The 14,643-nt window shown below is 41.4% G+C and overlaps 1 protein-coding gene across 5 annotated transcripts in view; it reads right to left on the minus strand.

Annotated features, from left to right (window-relative positions):
- Positions 1-14,643, minus strand: part of APBA2 (amyloid beta precursor protein binding family A member 2) — a 237,062-nt gene that overhangs the window by 46,071 nt on the left and 176,348 nt on the right. For 4 of the 5 annotated variants that reach the window (XM_039491756.1, XM_039491758.1, XM_039491757.1 and 1 more), the window contains 3 exons: positions 13,097-13,242; positions 8,632-8,667; positions 4,900-4,986 (listed from right to left, as the gene is read on the minus strand). In XM_039491756.1, the coding sequence (XP_039347690.1) occupies positions 4,900-4,986; positions 8,632-8,667; positions 13,097-13,242 (269 nt within the window). The remainder of the gene's footprint in view (positions 1-4,899; positions 4,987-8,631; positions 8,668-13,096; positions 13,243-14,643) is intronic. The other variant, XM_039491760.1, reaches the window with a different exon arrangement.

Genomic DNA, 14,643 nt, shown 5'->3' on the forward strand with positions numbered 1-14,643 from the left:
CTTGTGTAATTGTCACAGTGGCAGCAGTGGGAACTCTGCTGTGGATTGAAGGTCATACATAGTGGAAAATGTATGTCCTAGACCATAGCCCATAATTTAAAATGCAATTTGATCCACGCCAAAGAATGATTTGACCTTTCCACCCCGTTTCTAACTATTCATTAGTTAATTCTCCTCCTCACAGAGGTAAGGAGCCACATATCTGGGTATTCATCTATCAAATTACAATCCTTCTCTCCCAGGCCTGAGAGAATAGAACAGTTTTTCGGGTCAGGAAGAATAATTGTTTTAAGAGCCATAATACAATGTAACGTGACAGAGCTAGAAAAATACCAACACTGACAGCTTATTGGAACGACCTGGTCTATTAATTAGAAAAAATCTCTTTTTTCCAGACACTATTCTTAAAATGCTTTTCACAATTCTTTTCAGTCTGAAATAAAATATTCTGTGTTTATCCCTACATTGTGATAGATGAAATGTGATGATGGCCACAGAAGGGCTTGGGGGTTTCTGTGAGAATTTGCATGGTCCAACAGCATCTATAAAGCTCCTCTCAGTGGAGGGGATAATGTATTATAATGGACATCACCCACCAGGCGATGGGAACTCTGCAGGGAGAGGTTTTTTTCAGGAGACTGTTCCAAGTATCTAAATCATACACACAAGGTTCACAAGAAAGAATGGAGGTGGGGAAATAAATACATTTATCCATTTAGAGTTTCTGTCCCCCATGTCCACCACCCACAAGCAGCTCAAAGATTTTTTCTCTCCCAATCCTAAAAGTAGATTCTCTCCTGCTCCCCCCCACACCTTTCCATTGTTTACTACAATTAAATGTGGGACTAAGAATATGCCAAATAAACCGTATTAACTGCACTTGTCCATCTTTCTTTCTCTTCCTCCACCTCCATATTTTTTCTCCTTTTCTCTCTGCATCGTTTCTCTTTTCTCTGCTCTCAGTATCCTCTCCCCGTTGCATTACTTTCCCCCTTCTCTCCTTGTTTCTCTCCCTATCTCCCTGTCCCTAAATCCCCCATTTGTCTTCTCTCCCCTAATCCCGCTATCTCTTCCTATCTAGCTCCTTAATCTTTCCCTCTTCCCTATCCCAAACCTCTCACCCATGTCTGTCCTTGGAAAACCAAATATTCCGCCCACCCCCAACCTGGTTCTCCTTCTCCCAAATGGCCATCCAGGTTCCCCTTCATTCAAATCTCCTTGCCGCTATATGTTGCTCTCCTAGAAGTCCCTGTTGCTACCCCTCATGGTTTTGTTTCCCATATCCTGTTCCCTGATTTCTTCATTCTCCCTTTCATATGTTCCATTTTTCCTTCTCCTTTGATGACTCCCTCCTCTCCCCTTTTTACCAGGGAAAAAGGGCTGTGGCTACTCTGAGGGTCAGTTGATGAAATCTGAAGCAGATCTCAAAGGAAGGTTGGGGGCAAAGGGGCTGCATGTTCTCCCACAGCTCCCCTGGTGGCTGATGGCTGCCAGGAACTAAATAGGAGCTGGGAGCCTTTACCTGTACAGTTCCTGTGGCTGCACTGTGGGAGCATAAGTCAGAGACAACTCAGAGGCCTTCATAGGACCACTCCCTAGGGTGGACACTGACTCAGAATACCAGACGCTCCGGTACTTCTGGAATGGCGTTGACCCGCCGCCACCTGTGTGACCCCCCCCACACACAGTGTGTGTGAGATCACATCAGTGGGGGCAGAGCAGAACACTCTACAAAATGGTATCCCATTGAACATCAGTTTTACCAGTGACTGGGCTGTAGAGTCAGGGCATGTAGATTTGCCAACCTCATGTTGTTCCTCACCTCTCCTGCTGCTTCACTATCCCAGCTTTTCCACATTGTGAGTGTGAGAAGCAGGAGATGGTTGCTGTGGCACTTGTGCCAATTTCACTCCCTGATTGCAAGCCCAGCCCACAGAGCAGAGCAGCTAGAGATCAGAAGTATGGCATGTTGTCAAAAGCGGGGTTATTTCTAACACATGAGTTGAACAGGTGGTCACACAAGGCTGAAAATATCACGTGCGAGTGACTTCAGGCTGGTAGGGGAAACCATTTGCTAGTTTTGCCTATGGCAACAAGCTCACTAGAGCCACGGGTCCAAGGTGATAATATGCCTTACTGCCACTACTGACCCAGTTCAAACCCCAGCATAAAGCAAGTTAGGTATCTACATTTTTTAGTGAAATTAGAATTCTTTTAAACCTGTTAGTACCACCAGATGCTTCCATGCATGACATACAATAAAATTACATAAGGGTTAGAACACTGAATTAATGATTGCAGAAAGTGGTTTTATATAATTGACAGATATAAAACTGCAGACTGCCTGTGCCAGCTGCTACACCAGTTGATATAGAGCCACAGTAATGAAGTCAGTCAAGAAATCTCTCTAGCACTGGTAAAAACACAGTCAAGCTAAAAATGCAAATACTCATCGACAGTGAGTACTAAAAGACAGGGGAAGCAAAGCCTCCAGCTACTCTGAGACCTGCTGTACACAGAAAAATCAGCCACATTCAAAGTAGGCTTTAGTAAAACCATTTAACATAATTAATTCCAATATCAGATTTTTATTTTTGTCCAATATACAGGGCCAGACTCTGGTCCTCACTCACAGTGAATAGCACTTGTGGAATAAGGTAATACTCACCCTGAGTAAGGGTATCAGAATCTGCCTCAGGGTGCTTTTGCTTTTCCTTGTGTAAAAAGCCCATTCAGTGTAACTGCTCATATTGAAATATTTAAGAAAAGGAGGGAACAAAGTCCATTGAGAGCAGCCTTCATTAAACCAATTGGAATAAAAAACCAAATCCATGTATCACCTTCATCCCATACATCTAGCTACTGAAGGCGGCTGCTCATTCACCAATAATTGGCTCTTTTCACCCTTGACCTGACTTGATTATCTGCAGGGGCGGCTCTAGAAATCGGGCTGCCCCAAGCAGCGCGGTGCGCTGCGCCGCCCTTCCCCGGTCCCGCGGCGGGTCCCCTCTTCCCGCGGCTCCGGTTGAGCTCCTGCCGGCATGCCTGCGGCAGGTCCACCGGAGCCCGGGACGAGCGGACCTGCCGCAGTCATGCCTGCGGGAGCTCAACCAGAGCCGCGGGAAGACGGGACCTGCCGCAGGCATGCCGGCGGGAGCTCCACCGGAGCCAAATGCCGCCCCCCCGGGAAACGGCCGCCCCAAGCGCCTGCTTGGCGCGCTGGTGTCTAGAGCCGCCCCTGATTATCTGCATACAGTAGACATGTTAAATGTATGTCATAACAATGAAGATAGATTTTGCTATCCAGAATAAGCATTGATAACACGCTCTGCACTGTACAAGACAAAGCATGTTTACCATCAGGCAGGAAAAAAAATAGGACTGAATCAGTACGGCTACTGCTGGTCAGCACTGAAGTGCATTGGCAGAGCTGGGTATGGCAGATTGCAATGCAGCTGCCACATTACATGGTATAGTCTACTCTTCAGCTGTGCAAATATGGAAAGTTTATAGTATGTCCACATTAAAAGAAAAGTACACTGGTTTCAGCCAGTAGTGTTAATTCCTTACTTTAACAAGTACTAGAACTACCCAAAATATAAGAGATGAAAAATCCTCTCTCAGATTTTACCTATAGAATAAAAACAAAACAATTAGGGGGGAAAATACTTCCATATCACCTGGCAAATCTCCAGCCTCTAAGAGCTCTAGCTATTCATCTACTCTAGACATGTTCTCGAGTATTAGGGAGTTATCCTTAGGATGTATGATTACAGTCAATCAAGAAAGACAGCCACTGTATATATTCATTAGAGAATAATGGAAAGCATTAAGTCTGTCATCACTGAAAAATCCTACGAGGTGGCTGTAACATAGCTATAGTTGTTAGTTCAGCAGTTGCCATTTCTGCAGTAGTCTTGCTAATGTACCAGGTACGTAACATTCCAGTGCAGGTGGCTTCAAAACCAAGTTTTATGATAATCATAACGCTAGTTGCAAAAATGAGCACAATAAGCCAACAATTGGGTATGAAAGTATGTTCTGAGCCCGCTGAATGAAACTATTATAGTACATTCCTTTCTGCTATATATTCCTTCTAATTTTGTTGGTGGTGATTTCCCATCCTTTTTCCTGATCTCCCCATAGTGTAAGAGATTTTTATCCTACTTACAATTTAGATTCTATTTACTAAATTAAATTTCATTAGATTGTAAGTTCTTCAGGACAAAGACAATCTTTTACTATGTGTAGGTACAACACACATCTAGCACAACAAGGCCCCAATCTCGGCCTCTAGACACTACCGTAATATTGTAATAAATAATAGACCTTGGGGAGGAAGAATGACAGTTCAGATACAGTTTCTTGACAATTGGGCAGTTAAATGGAGAGAAATGAAGGGCTTGGTCCAAGTGGCAAATGACCTTTTTTAGAAAAAAGAGAGTGGAACAAAGAACCAGACCTGAAACTCAGGATAGCAATTAAGACATAACAAAGCTGAAATGGAGTAGGTGGACAACCACACGTGAATCTTGAAAGGCTTCAGGATTTTAACCTAACTGCTTTTACACCTTGATAATATGCAGATTTCTTCCCAACAGAGAAAATACAGCAAAATAAATAAATAATTAAATAATGAAAAAATAATGAAAAAACCCAAACCTCAGCATAAAAATAAAATACTAACAAATGGCAACTTTGACAAATATAGGACAAATATTGACAAATGCCAATATGGTGTATCCTTTCCAAATGCTGGTATCCATTTCAATGGTGTGTTTAACCACATATTCAGTAAAGACAATTTCTTTCTCAATATGTGAGAACATGTTATTCTGAAGTGAGAGCCATTGTGTAAAATCAGCAATATTTTTTTAAGCATTATGATTAAACACTTACCTGTGTATCTGCATTCAGAACTTTAATCCTCTGTGTGGAGATGAACAGATCCACTTCAGTCAAGGCCTGGGAATCTCCCTCAGAAGTCTAAAAGACAGTTGCATTGTAACAAAGGGAATTTTAATTTTCTATTTAAAGTATCTCCACTGATCACTTCAAGCAAAATGTAATGTTGAACAATTACATTGCTGAGCTACTACAAAGACAGCTATTCAAAGGTGTTTCCATATACATGCAAATTTATTATTAGAGGACATTTACTGCAGAGGAAGAGATTTTTTCGGGGGGGGGGTGAGTATGAACTTTCAGAGCTCATGGATGGTGCTGGATTGACGTCCTCTATTTATTGACATAACTGGAGAAATGGCATGGATACGTTCCCACACTGTCTCATCTGCATGCCTTATCCCTGTTCTTGAGGCACCACCAACAGATATTAGAGAGTAGTCTATTCTCCATACCTATTCAGTCCTTGCCATTGGTACTAGAATTACTAATAAGGATGCAAATCAGAGCTAATTGTTGTGGTGATTTAGTTTTTTGGTGACACCATTGAGAACTGAACTGAGACCCAAATTATTTCACATAAGGCAAAATGGCTTTCAGATGAAAATGGGAAGTTCCTTACTGTGTACAGTAACTGGAGTTCTTCAAGATGTGCTCTCCATATGCAGATTCCACTATTATACCTATCTCACAGAACTGGAAGGGACCCTGAAAGGTCATTGAGTCCAGCCCCCTGTGTTCACTAGCAGGACCAAGTACTGATTTTTGCCCCAGATCCTTAAGTGGCCCCCTCAAGGATTGAACTCACCACCCTGAGTTTAGCAGGCCAATGCTCAAACCACTGATCTATCCCTCCCCCATGATGTACAGAAAACTGGATGGAGTAGCCATGTGTTGTTGTGTCCATGGCCCATTGGTCAATGGTGATGAAGGATCAAGCATGCCTAAAGCAAGCTAGTGAATTTCTAGAATCATTGGAAGTAGAGCACATCTCTCAACCATACCATCCAAATGAGTGTTTCTGGGACTGGGAAGGTTAGTTAATTTGTGACAGAGCAGTGGGTTGTCCCCTCCTGTAGAAACGCTGTCATTCCCTGGGTGGATCTGATGACCTTTGGTGGTAGAGGGGCTAGGGGCTAGGTCGCTGCGAAGGATATGATTGTTTTATGTGTTTCCTCTGGAGAACTGGCATGTAGACTACAAGGGAACAATGGTGGCTTAGGAGTCCTTCAGCAAGTGCAGGGCCTTGTTTGTCTAAGAGACGAACAATTCAGCTCCTTCGAAAGGCAGATCCTCCACTGTCATTTGGACTTCTCTGGGGAATCCCAATCCCCCAAGTCACAATGTCCATCACATAATGACCACCATTGCCACTTATCTTGCAGTTGTATCCACCACATTGAGCGCTGCTTGGAGACTTGTCCTGGCTACAAATTGGCCATCTTTAACTAGCAGTGTGAAGTCCTCACAGATCTTATTGGGCAGGCTATCCACAAAGACAAGCAGTCTCTTGTGTATATAAAAGTTATACTTGGCCATTATGGTCTGATAATTGGCCAGGCAAAACTGTAGACTTGTTGAGGAATAGGCTTTCTGGTCAGATAAATCTAGTCTCTTTGGCTCCCAATCCTTTGGCGTGAACCTGAATTGTTTTGCTTTTTCATTTGTCACAGTGACGACTAGTGAGTATCCAGTAGGGTGTGTGTAAAAGAATGCCACACCTTTAGGAGGCGCCTGATATTTTTAACTGCCTTGTGAGAGGTGGAAATGGCAGAAGTTCTAAATTACTTTTTTGTTTCAGTTTTCACCAAAAAGTTTAGTAGAGATTGGACATCTAACATAGTGAATGCCAGTGAAAATGAGATAGCATCAGAGGCTAAAATAAGGAAAGAACAATTACAGGAGGGGGTGGTTCAGAAGCAGATCTCAAGATTTAATCATTAGGGAAACCTGAAGGCGGGCCTCTGTCCTTCTCCTTCTCTCAGGAGCTGAAAGACTTGCAAATCATACATTTACAGTGATGTGTGATTCTCCCACACAATAGCAGCACTTTGAGCTTCCATATGAAGCTGGAATAGCTCCCTCACATGAAGGCCTGCATTTGAATACAGGAATCACAGGGTTGGAAGCAACCTCAGGAGGTCATCTAGTCCAACCCCCTGCTCAAAGGAGGGCCAATCCCCAGACAGATTTTTTACCCCAGTTCCCTAAATGGCCCCCTCAAGGAGTGAACTCACAACCCTGGGTTTAGCAGACCAGTGCTCAAACTGCTGAGCTATCCCTCCCCACCACGGACAATGCCATACCAGTGACAAAAAGTAATTCTAACAACTAAAGGTTGCAACAAGCAACCAAATGATTACAATTAAAAACCATAAAAGCCAACACTATAAACTAAACTGTAAAAACTACTGCTAAAAACTCTAAGGGAAAGGTTGGCAGTCTTTTGGACAGTTGGGCTCCGACTCTAAGCTATGAGACGTTGAGAGGAACGGAATGGCGGTCTTTGTGCCTCACCCTTATATGCCCTCACAGCGGAGCATGAGAATTGAAGACAGTATGTACACTCTATGGGTACTGCTGGCCACAAAGATTCTGATCTCTAGCGCGCATATGAAGTGCATGCGCACCATCAGTGGAATGAGCATATCGACAAGCACTCAAAGGAGAATGTCTGGTCACTTCTGAGTTGTGTTGAGTTAGGATCAGAGACCTACAGGTGAAAGACTCTATATCCCATTACCAATATAGATTTCAGTGGAGAAGTGCCCACATCACAATGTCTACCATCACAATGGACACAGAATAGCATCCTTGTTGGCAGTCTCAGCAGAAACGAAGGACTGAATGGCCACGGAGCCTGAACTACACCTTCATCAGAAGAGGTGTTCCCTTCCATCTGAGGCTTGGCTCACTGATGAAGCAGCATAGGGAAGCATGCTCTATTGCTGCCTGCACTCTACCTATATTTGTGGAAAAAGAGATGACTTTGTTCTCCAAGGGCTATCAATCCAGGACCACTCACCAGCACTGAATTCAGTCACAAAAAATTTAAAATAATGCATTTTTTGTTTTGTTAATTATATTCCAGGTGGGTCAAACAACATGCAAAGAGTGAAATCCACATTACACTTTGGCAAAGAACTAACTGCATCACTTAAAATCAAGACTATCACAAATAATGAGATTCACTCTAATGACAGTTTTGACAATTACATTTAGCCTGACCCTACTGTTGTATATTTTGTGTAATTGGGTGAAATATCTCATCAGCAAATTGTGGTAGTTACCATCTTGACTTGGAAAATTACACTTTGTGTGTGCTTAAATATCCAAAATAATTTAATTAATACAAACACAATAAGTCACAATCATATCAAATAACATCAGCAGCATTAATTGCTTCTCCTGTTAAAACAAGCATAAGCATTAGATTTTAAAAAATTCTCCCCATCATAAAACTGGCTGTTTATTCGGACTGAACAAACCACAGGACATTGTGACATTAAACAGAAGAAGAGCAGGAACAGACAGGCACTCCAGCAAGTGAAAGATGAAAGAAATAAACAAGTGTTTCTTGTTCCATCCAGTGGCCTACTATTAAACAAGTAACACCAAAATTACAACTTTATGAGGATCTGTAATGAAAAACACAACACTCCACAGGGAGCAAGGACAACAAAAGTGTAAACAAACATTAGCATTCAAGAAAAACAGTTTACACACCGCTTTTTTCTTGATTTTAGCCGCCTTTTGCATCCTCTGAGTAGCAGCATAAAAAAGAAAGCAGACAGATGCACACAAAAAAAGAGAAAAGACAGTGCGTGAAGTCAGGGAAACCTTTTGATTATGATTCCAGACTCTTAAAACTCTTATTTGAAAAGAAAAAAAAAAGGGGGGGGGGGGGGAAGAGAGATCGGTTTACAAGCTATACAGGTTTGAAGTATATTGACTTTAATGGGATAATGGACATTGTCAACTGATTACAGAAATACTGTAGAGTGTTGTCTGTTAACAACTGCTCATTACATTTTTTCCTGCTGGATACACCATTACCTAAAACTGCATACCAGGTACTTACATGTGCACTTTCAGGGTGTCCAAATCCCATATTTATTCATTCAAAAAGATATATTTGTACATACAAAAGCCATATTAGTCCCAGAAGTAACAAAAAAAAAAAAAAAAGGAGATGTACCTATCTCCTAGAACTGGAAGGGACCCTGAAAGGTCATTGAGTCCAGTCCCCTGCCTTCACTAGCAGGACCAAGTACTGATTTTTGCCCCAGATCCCTAAGTGGCCCCCTCAAGAACTGAACTCACAACCTGGGGTTTAGCAGGCCAATGCTCAAACCACTGAGCTATCCCTCCCCCCAAAATACTATTAAGGCACTAACATTTCAACATCAGGCTATGCTTATAATATGGTAGCTCTTACAAACTATTCTAAATGAAGAGTTTCATGCATCAAAATATGAAAGGCGGGTAATTCCCCTTAAATTTAAGGATACCGTTTCCTGAACAAAAGGATTTAAGGAAAACTTTGTCTCTCATAACTTTTAGATCAGGACAGTGCTTAATCTGTAATGAAAGAGGTGCAGGGGCTCAAGCAATTTTTGTTACTTTGATGCGGCAAACCCAGAGGTGCCAGGACTATGAATTGCCAAGCTTAGAGGTGCCAGGACTCAGCCCTGGAACAAAATAAGCATTGGATCAGGATCAAGTTTCGTTGAATGCTTTTGAAATGGACACGTGCAGAGATCAGACACAGTACAGAACAATCTGTAGGTAGAGCCTGGACAACTCTTCAGAAGAGAGATTGCAAAAGGTGTTGGAGGAGAATCAAACTTCTGTCACTCGCCAAAAGGCTACTTATTTCACCTGTGTGGTCGGTGCCCTAACAAGCTGCAAAATATCACTCAGTTATGTTCACTGTATAGATGCACATGTGAATGAAAGGTCCACCTAATTTCTGTATGAGTGTGTTAATATTTGTGGGGAATCAAGCATATGAAAGAAATATATGTAGTTTTAATCTGTTTGCAGAGCATGGATGTCCATGGTAACTTAGCATTCCCTTATGAGAGTTAAGAAGTAGGATCTCCAGTGTGATAGTTAACTCAAAGGGCAGGAGTGTATGTGACACAGCAATGCACATTACACTTAGGTATGACACTGTGTGTATTCTCTTCTAGACTCTCCAAAGAATCCATTGTACGCTGCCCATTTGGTAAAAGCCAATGGATTCCAGTTCAGTAATCCAGTACACAGCTTTTGCCACCAGTAATATCACACCTCTCTAATGCTACACCCTTTTAGGGGGGGAAATCCAACTCCAAGTAAAGTTAATGGAAAGATGCCCATCAGCTTTAATGGGAGTTGGACCTGGCCTCTAATCAGAATATTTGATGCAGATTGGCGGTTATCCACATCCATATATAATAGCTTTAACATTATCCATGTTCAAATTCGCTCTTAGTTAATGACTCCTATAGGAATACTCATTTATTGTGGCCCTCGGTCTTCTTAAAGTATAAGCCTTATCACTGCCCTATGAAGAATGGTGAGGTAACTGTGTACAGAGATTTCCCTGGCCCTTATGGAAGGGTGTGAGAAACCATACAAACTATTCAGTGAATCCAAGCAGAAGATGTATTAGCTTTGGCACAGGGCGGGTCCATGCTGAGGAATTCCCCTCCCCTTAAAAAGCTGAACTAAAGCACTGTTTGAAAGTTGGGGAGGGGTCTGGCCCCAGGAGACTTGAGGAAGCACAGGTCCTCCCCACACACAGCCTTGTGGTCTGGCAGATACTGACACTGCTGTCACAGCTGAGTCCAGACCCCTTTCTTTCTCTGTGGCAATGCAAACCAAAAAAGGTAGAATTCAGAGGAAATACCAGGACAGGAACTCACAATTCTCCCACCAGGGATCCCTTCTACAGATTTTTCCTCTCCCAACCAACCTCGCCACCATATTTTTCAGGAAACCTATTTACATGATGATGAAGCAACTGCAACTCCTTGGCATATCACTACCACATTTAGTGAGCTAAAAGCACCCATTAAAAAGGAATTTCCAGTAAATTAATTCTGAAATGGTGCTGCTCTGCCAGAGAGAGCCACCACTTCCATGCCCCATGAGACAAAGTGAACTTGGAAAAGTAATGCTGAAAAGCACTGTGTGTTTGGTTTTTTGCTCATTGTACAAGAAGTCTCCAAAATTACTCCTGGTGAAAGGCAGATTTTGAAGCGAGGTTATTTCAAAGTTTGCAGTGCCTAAATAGCCCTGCTCTAGGACAGAAAAACAACGATCTGAGAAACACCTTTGAGACCTGCTGGCAGTACTTGCATGGTACAGTAGTTGCACTATCTAGAAGTATCAAATACTCAGATAAAACTGACTAGTTCATAAGCTTGGTATGTACTGCCAAAGATTTTGTGAATCAAGCCATTAAAAATGCGCTATAGAGAAATTAAGGTAAGAATTCACTTCTGCAGATCTTTAAATCTTTATTAACACTACTGTTGGATGCCATAGTTTTCTTGTAACTGTAGTGTTTCTTTCAGCTCTGCCTCAAACTTCAGATACCTCAGGGACACCATTTTTCAAGTACACCACTACCTCGATATAACAACACCCGATATAACACAAATTTGGATAGAACGCGGTAAAGCAGTGCTCCGGGGGGGGGGGGGGGGGGCGGCGCACACTGGTGGATCAAAGAAAGTTCAATATAACATGGTTTCATCTATAACGCGGTAAGAGTTTTTGGCTCCCAAGGACAGCATTATATCGAGGTAGAGGTGTACATCTATCAAATACATTAGGTTGAAGTACCTCCAAGTTCATCCACATTGGACTTCTATGCATCCTTTTTGTAACATGCCAAGTTACTATACCTCCTATTTCAAGCACATGAAGACAATACATGCTAATGACATCTTTTACTTCAGCTACAACCCCCAGTATAGACATTGCTAGGTCGACAGAAAAAACATTTCTGTTGACCTAGCTACTGCCTCTCGGTGAGGTGGATTAGATAGGCTGATGGGAGAATCCCTCCCGTTTCTGTAGTGAGTGTCTACACTGATGGGCTGCTGCAACTGTGCTGCTGTAGCGCTTCAAATCTCGCCAAGTCCTCACTTCTCTTTCCTTCTCTGTGTTTTCTATAAAAATTATAGCCACATTAATTATGTGCATACATCAGACTGCCATACAAAATATGAACCTGAAAGCTTCTACCAGGACTGCCTTACACTTGACAGTTTAGCAGCAGAATTAATTAACAAAACTGTTTCTTGGCGTTAAATTAGTCAATGTTCATGTGGTGCTTGTGACTTCTCAAGAATCTCATGAGCAGGAATTCCAAGGTTTGGAATGCTCAAGAATCTGTAGCAGCAGAATATCAACCTTTAACGCCTTCCAAGCTTTTCTAAGGTCCAAATCAAGAATCAATACAGATGTGTGTCTTGCTGAGCAGTTTATTTGACCCAAACTGGGTGTCTCCAAACAAATGCCGATTCTACTGATTAAATTATTTTAAATGTGTATTTTTTTCTGATTAACCCTTCAATCTACACATTTCAGATCATGTCCTTATCTATATGTAGATTCGATATAATGGTACAAATCTAAATAAATCAATTCTTCAAAGCATGATTAAAAAAATCTATCTGGATTATATATTCAAATAAAATGCATTTATTTCATTGACCACAGAAAGCACTGTGTGTTAAAATATTTCCATGCAAATCCATGGTTTTAAGTGATACAAACATAGATCTGGTAATGAACCTTCTTGCATTAAGAAAATAATATTTTGATGTTTTTTAAACGCTTTCAACTGCTTACATAACCTCTTACAGGATCTAACATGGCGACAGGAAGAAATCAGTCATAAACCAGTCTTCTATGCTTTACAGTTGGAATGTTTTCTTATTACTGCCTGGATTTTACCTTCAGTATTTATACTGTACAATTTGGAATAGCCTCTGTAATAATTTATATTTTGTTTTTCAGAGGATTTGTATGTTCTATAATGCTAGACCTGGAAACAGTGAGGATTTTCACATCAGCAGATACGTATTCACTTGAGTGCACCTCTCAGCAGGTTTGAAGCTTCAGACATTTCAGACTATTCAGAGTTCAGTTATCAAGGGAGTCTAGTCTACAGACCATAAAAATCACCTACCTTGACACGGCTCACTGCCTCTTGAGCTTGCATCATTCTTATATTTTTGGAAGGGTTACGTTCTGAGAGCAGCTGTGTAGAACCCAAGTAATTGGCTGCAAAGATGATTCCATCAATGAGATCTTCAGGTTCACAGGGTCCTGGAACTACAGACAGGAATACAATTATTACCTTCCAAAAGGGAGTAGGGAGACAAAAAACTTAATGAAGGGTATTGCTACTTGCACAACCTTTCCTTAATACATTTCTTTCATTACAACAGCCTAATTAAAAGAAGCATTGCAAAGTCCAGCACACATTAAACAGTATACTTATTTCCCAAAATTATGTCTCAAACACCTAAAACGCACATGTGTGGTATTTAAAAATCTGCATAATGTTTTGATCTTGGAATTAGAGAGTAGTTCATTGTAGCATGCTGCCTTGGGAAAAGCACAACAGAGCTCTTCACTATACTAGGCCAAATACTGCTCTCAAATGCATGCACAAGCTTCCTTCCAATTGATATTAATGTAACATTCATAATACGTTACATGTATTGAGTGTTCTTATCTGTGGGCCAAATTCTGTTCTTCTATTTGGGTTTCTTGGTACCCATATATGTCAATGGGAATGAAAAAAGTGCACAGATCGCCAAACTCTCTGCCAACTACAATAGAACCTTGTTAGCTCACATTAATGACAGACACCCATGGGCAACAACTGCATGTTGTGAATCAGCAAGTAAGGAAACTCAAGAACACTTTATGTATCACATTCTAGGGTTGATACAGGTAGGTGTGATGTAGGGGGTCAAATGTCTGAGCATCACATCCATGTACAACATCTGGCAGGTGTGAGACAGAGGTATTCCTTTGCTGTGGTAGATGATGTTAACGCAAAAATCCACAATCAAAACAGCACTTCATTTCATACACCCAAGAACTTTAAAAAGGAACAAAAGCTGCAAGGAGACTCTGTGTCACTGATGTTTCCATTTTAAAATAATACATTTCTTATGCACGCCATAAATCTCTAAAGTTACAAAAGTAATTCTGTATGCAAAAATACACAAAGGAATTAGGAGGATGGTGATACAAATGAGCACTTAACATCTAATTTACCAATCATCATCTATGTTAACACCCCCCTGAAAGCTCTTATGCCGAGTATATTGAATTTAGTAAACTGCCTAGCATAAGGAAAGAAAAAAATTCAAACACTAAGTAACACTACGGGCACACTGACAGGCATGTCCTGCTATACAATCATTTGGCAGAGGTAGGAAGGACTCAACAGATATTCGAAGCACACATTTTGCAGAAAAGATTGTGTTGCACAGAGAAGGCTGTCTTCATTGGGCCATGAAACAGTAAAGAGATCAGCAACCCTTCATAGGGCTGTGAGTCGGGCAAAAATATTAGTCAGAAACAGAAGATTTGGAGTACATTTGTGTACTTTACTTCAAGAGAGGACCACTACTGAACTTCAAAGCCTGAGGACAATGCTACCCACAACAGAAAAGAAAAGAAGCTGTCTTTGTGCTCTCTGGCCATATGATGGACCTG

The sequence above is a fragment of the Mauremys reevesii genome, linkage group 10 (genome assembly GCF_016161935.1).
Source record: "Mauremys reevesii isolate NIE-2019 linkage group 10, ASM1616193v1, whole genome shotgun sequence".
Classification (NCBI taxonomy): Eukaryota; Metazoa; Chordata; order Testudines; family Geoemydidae; genus Mauremys; species Mauremys reevesii.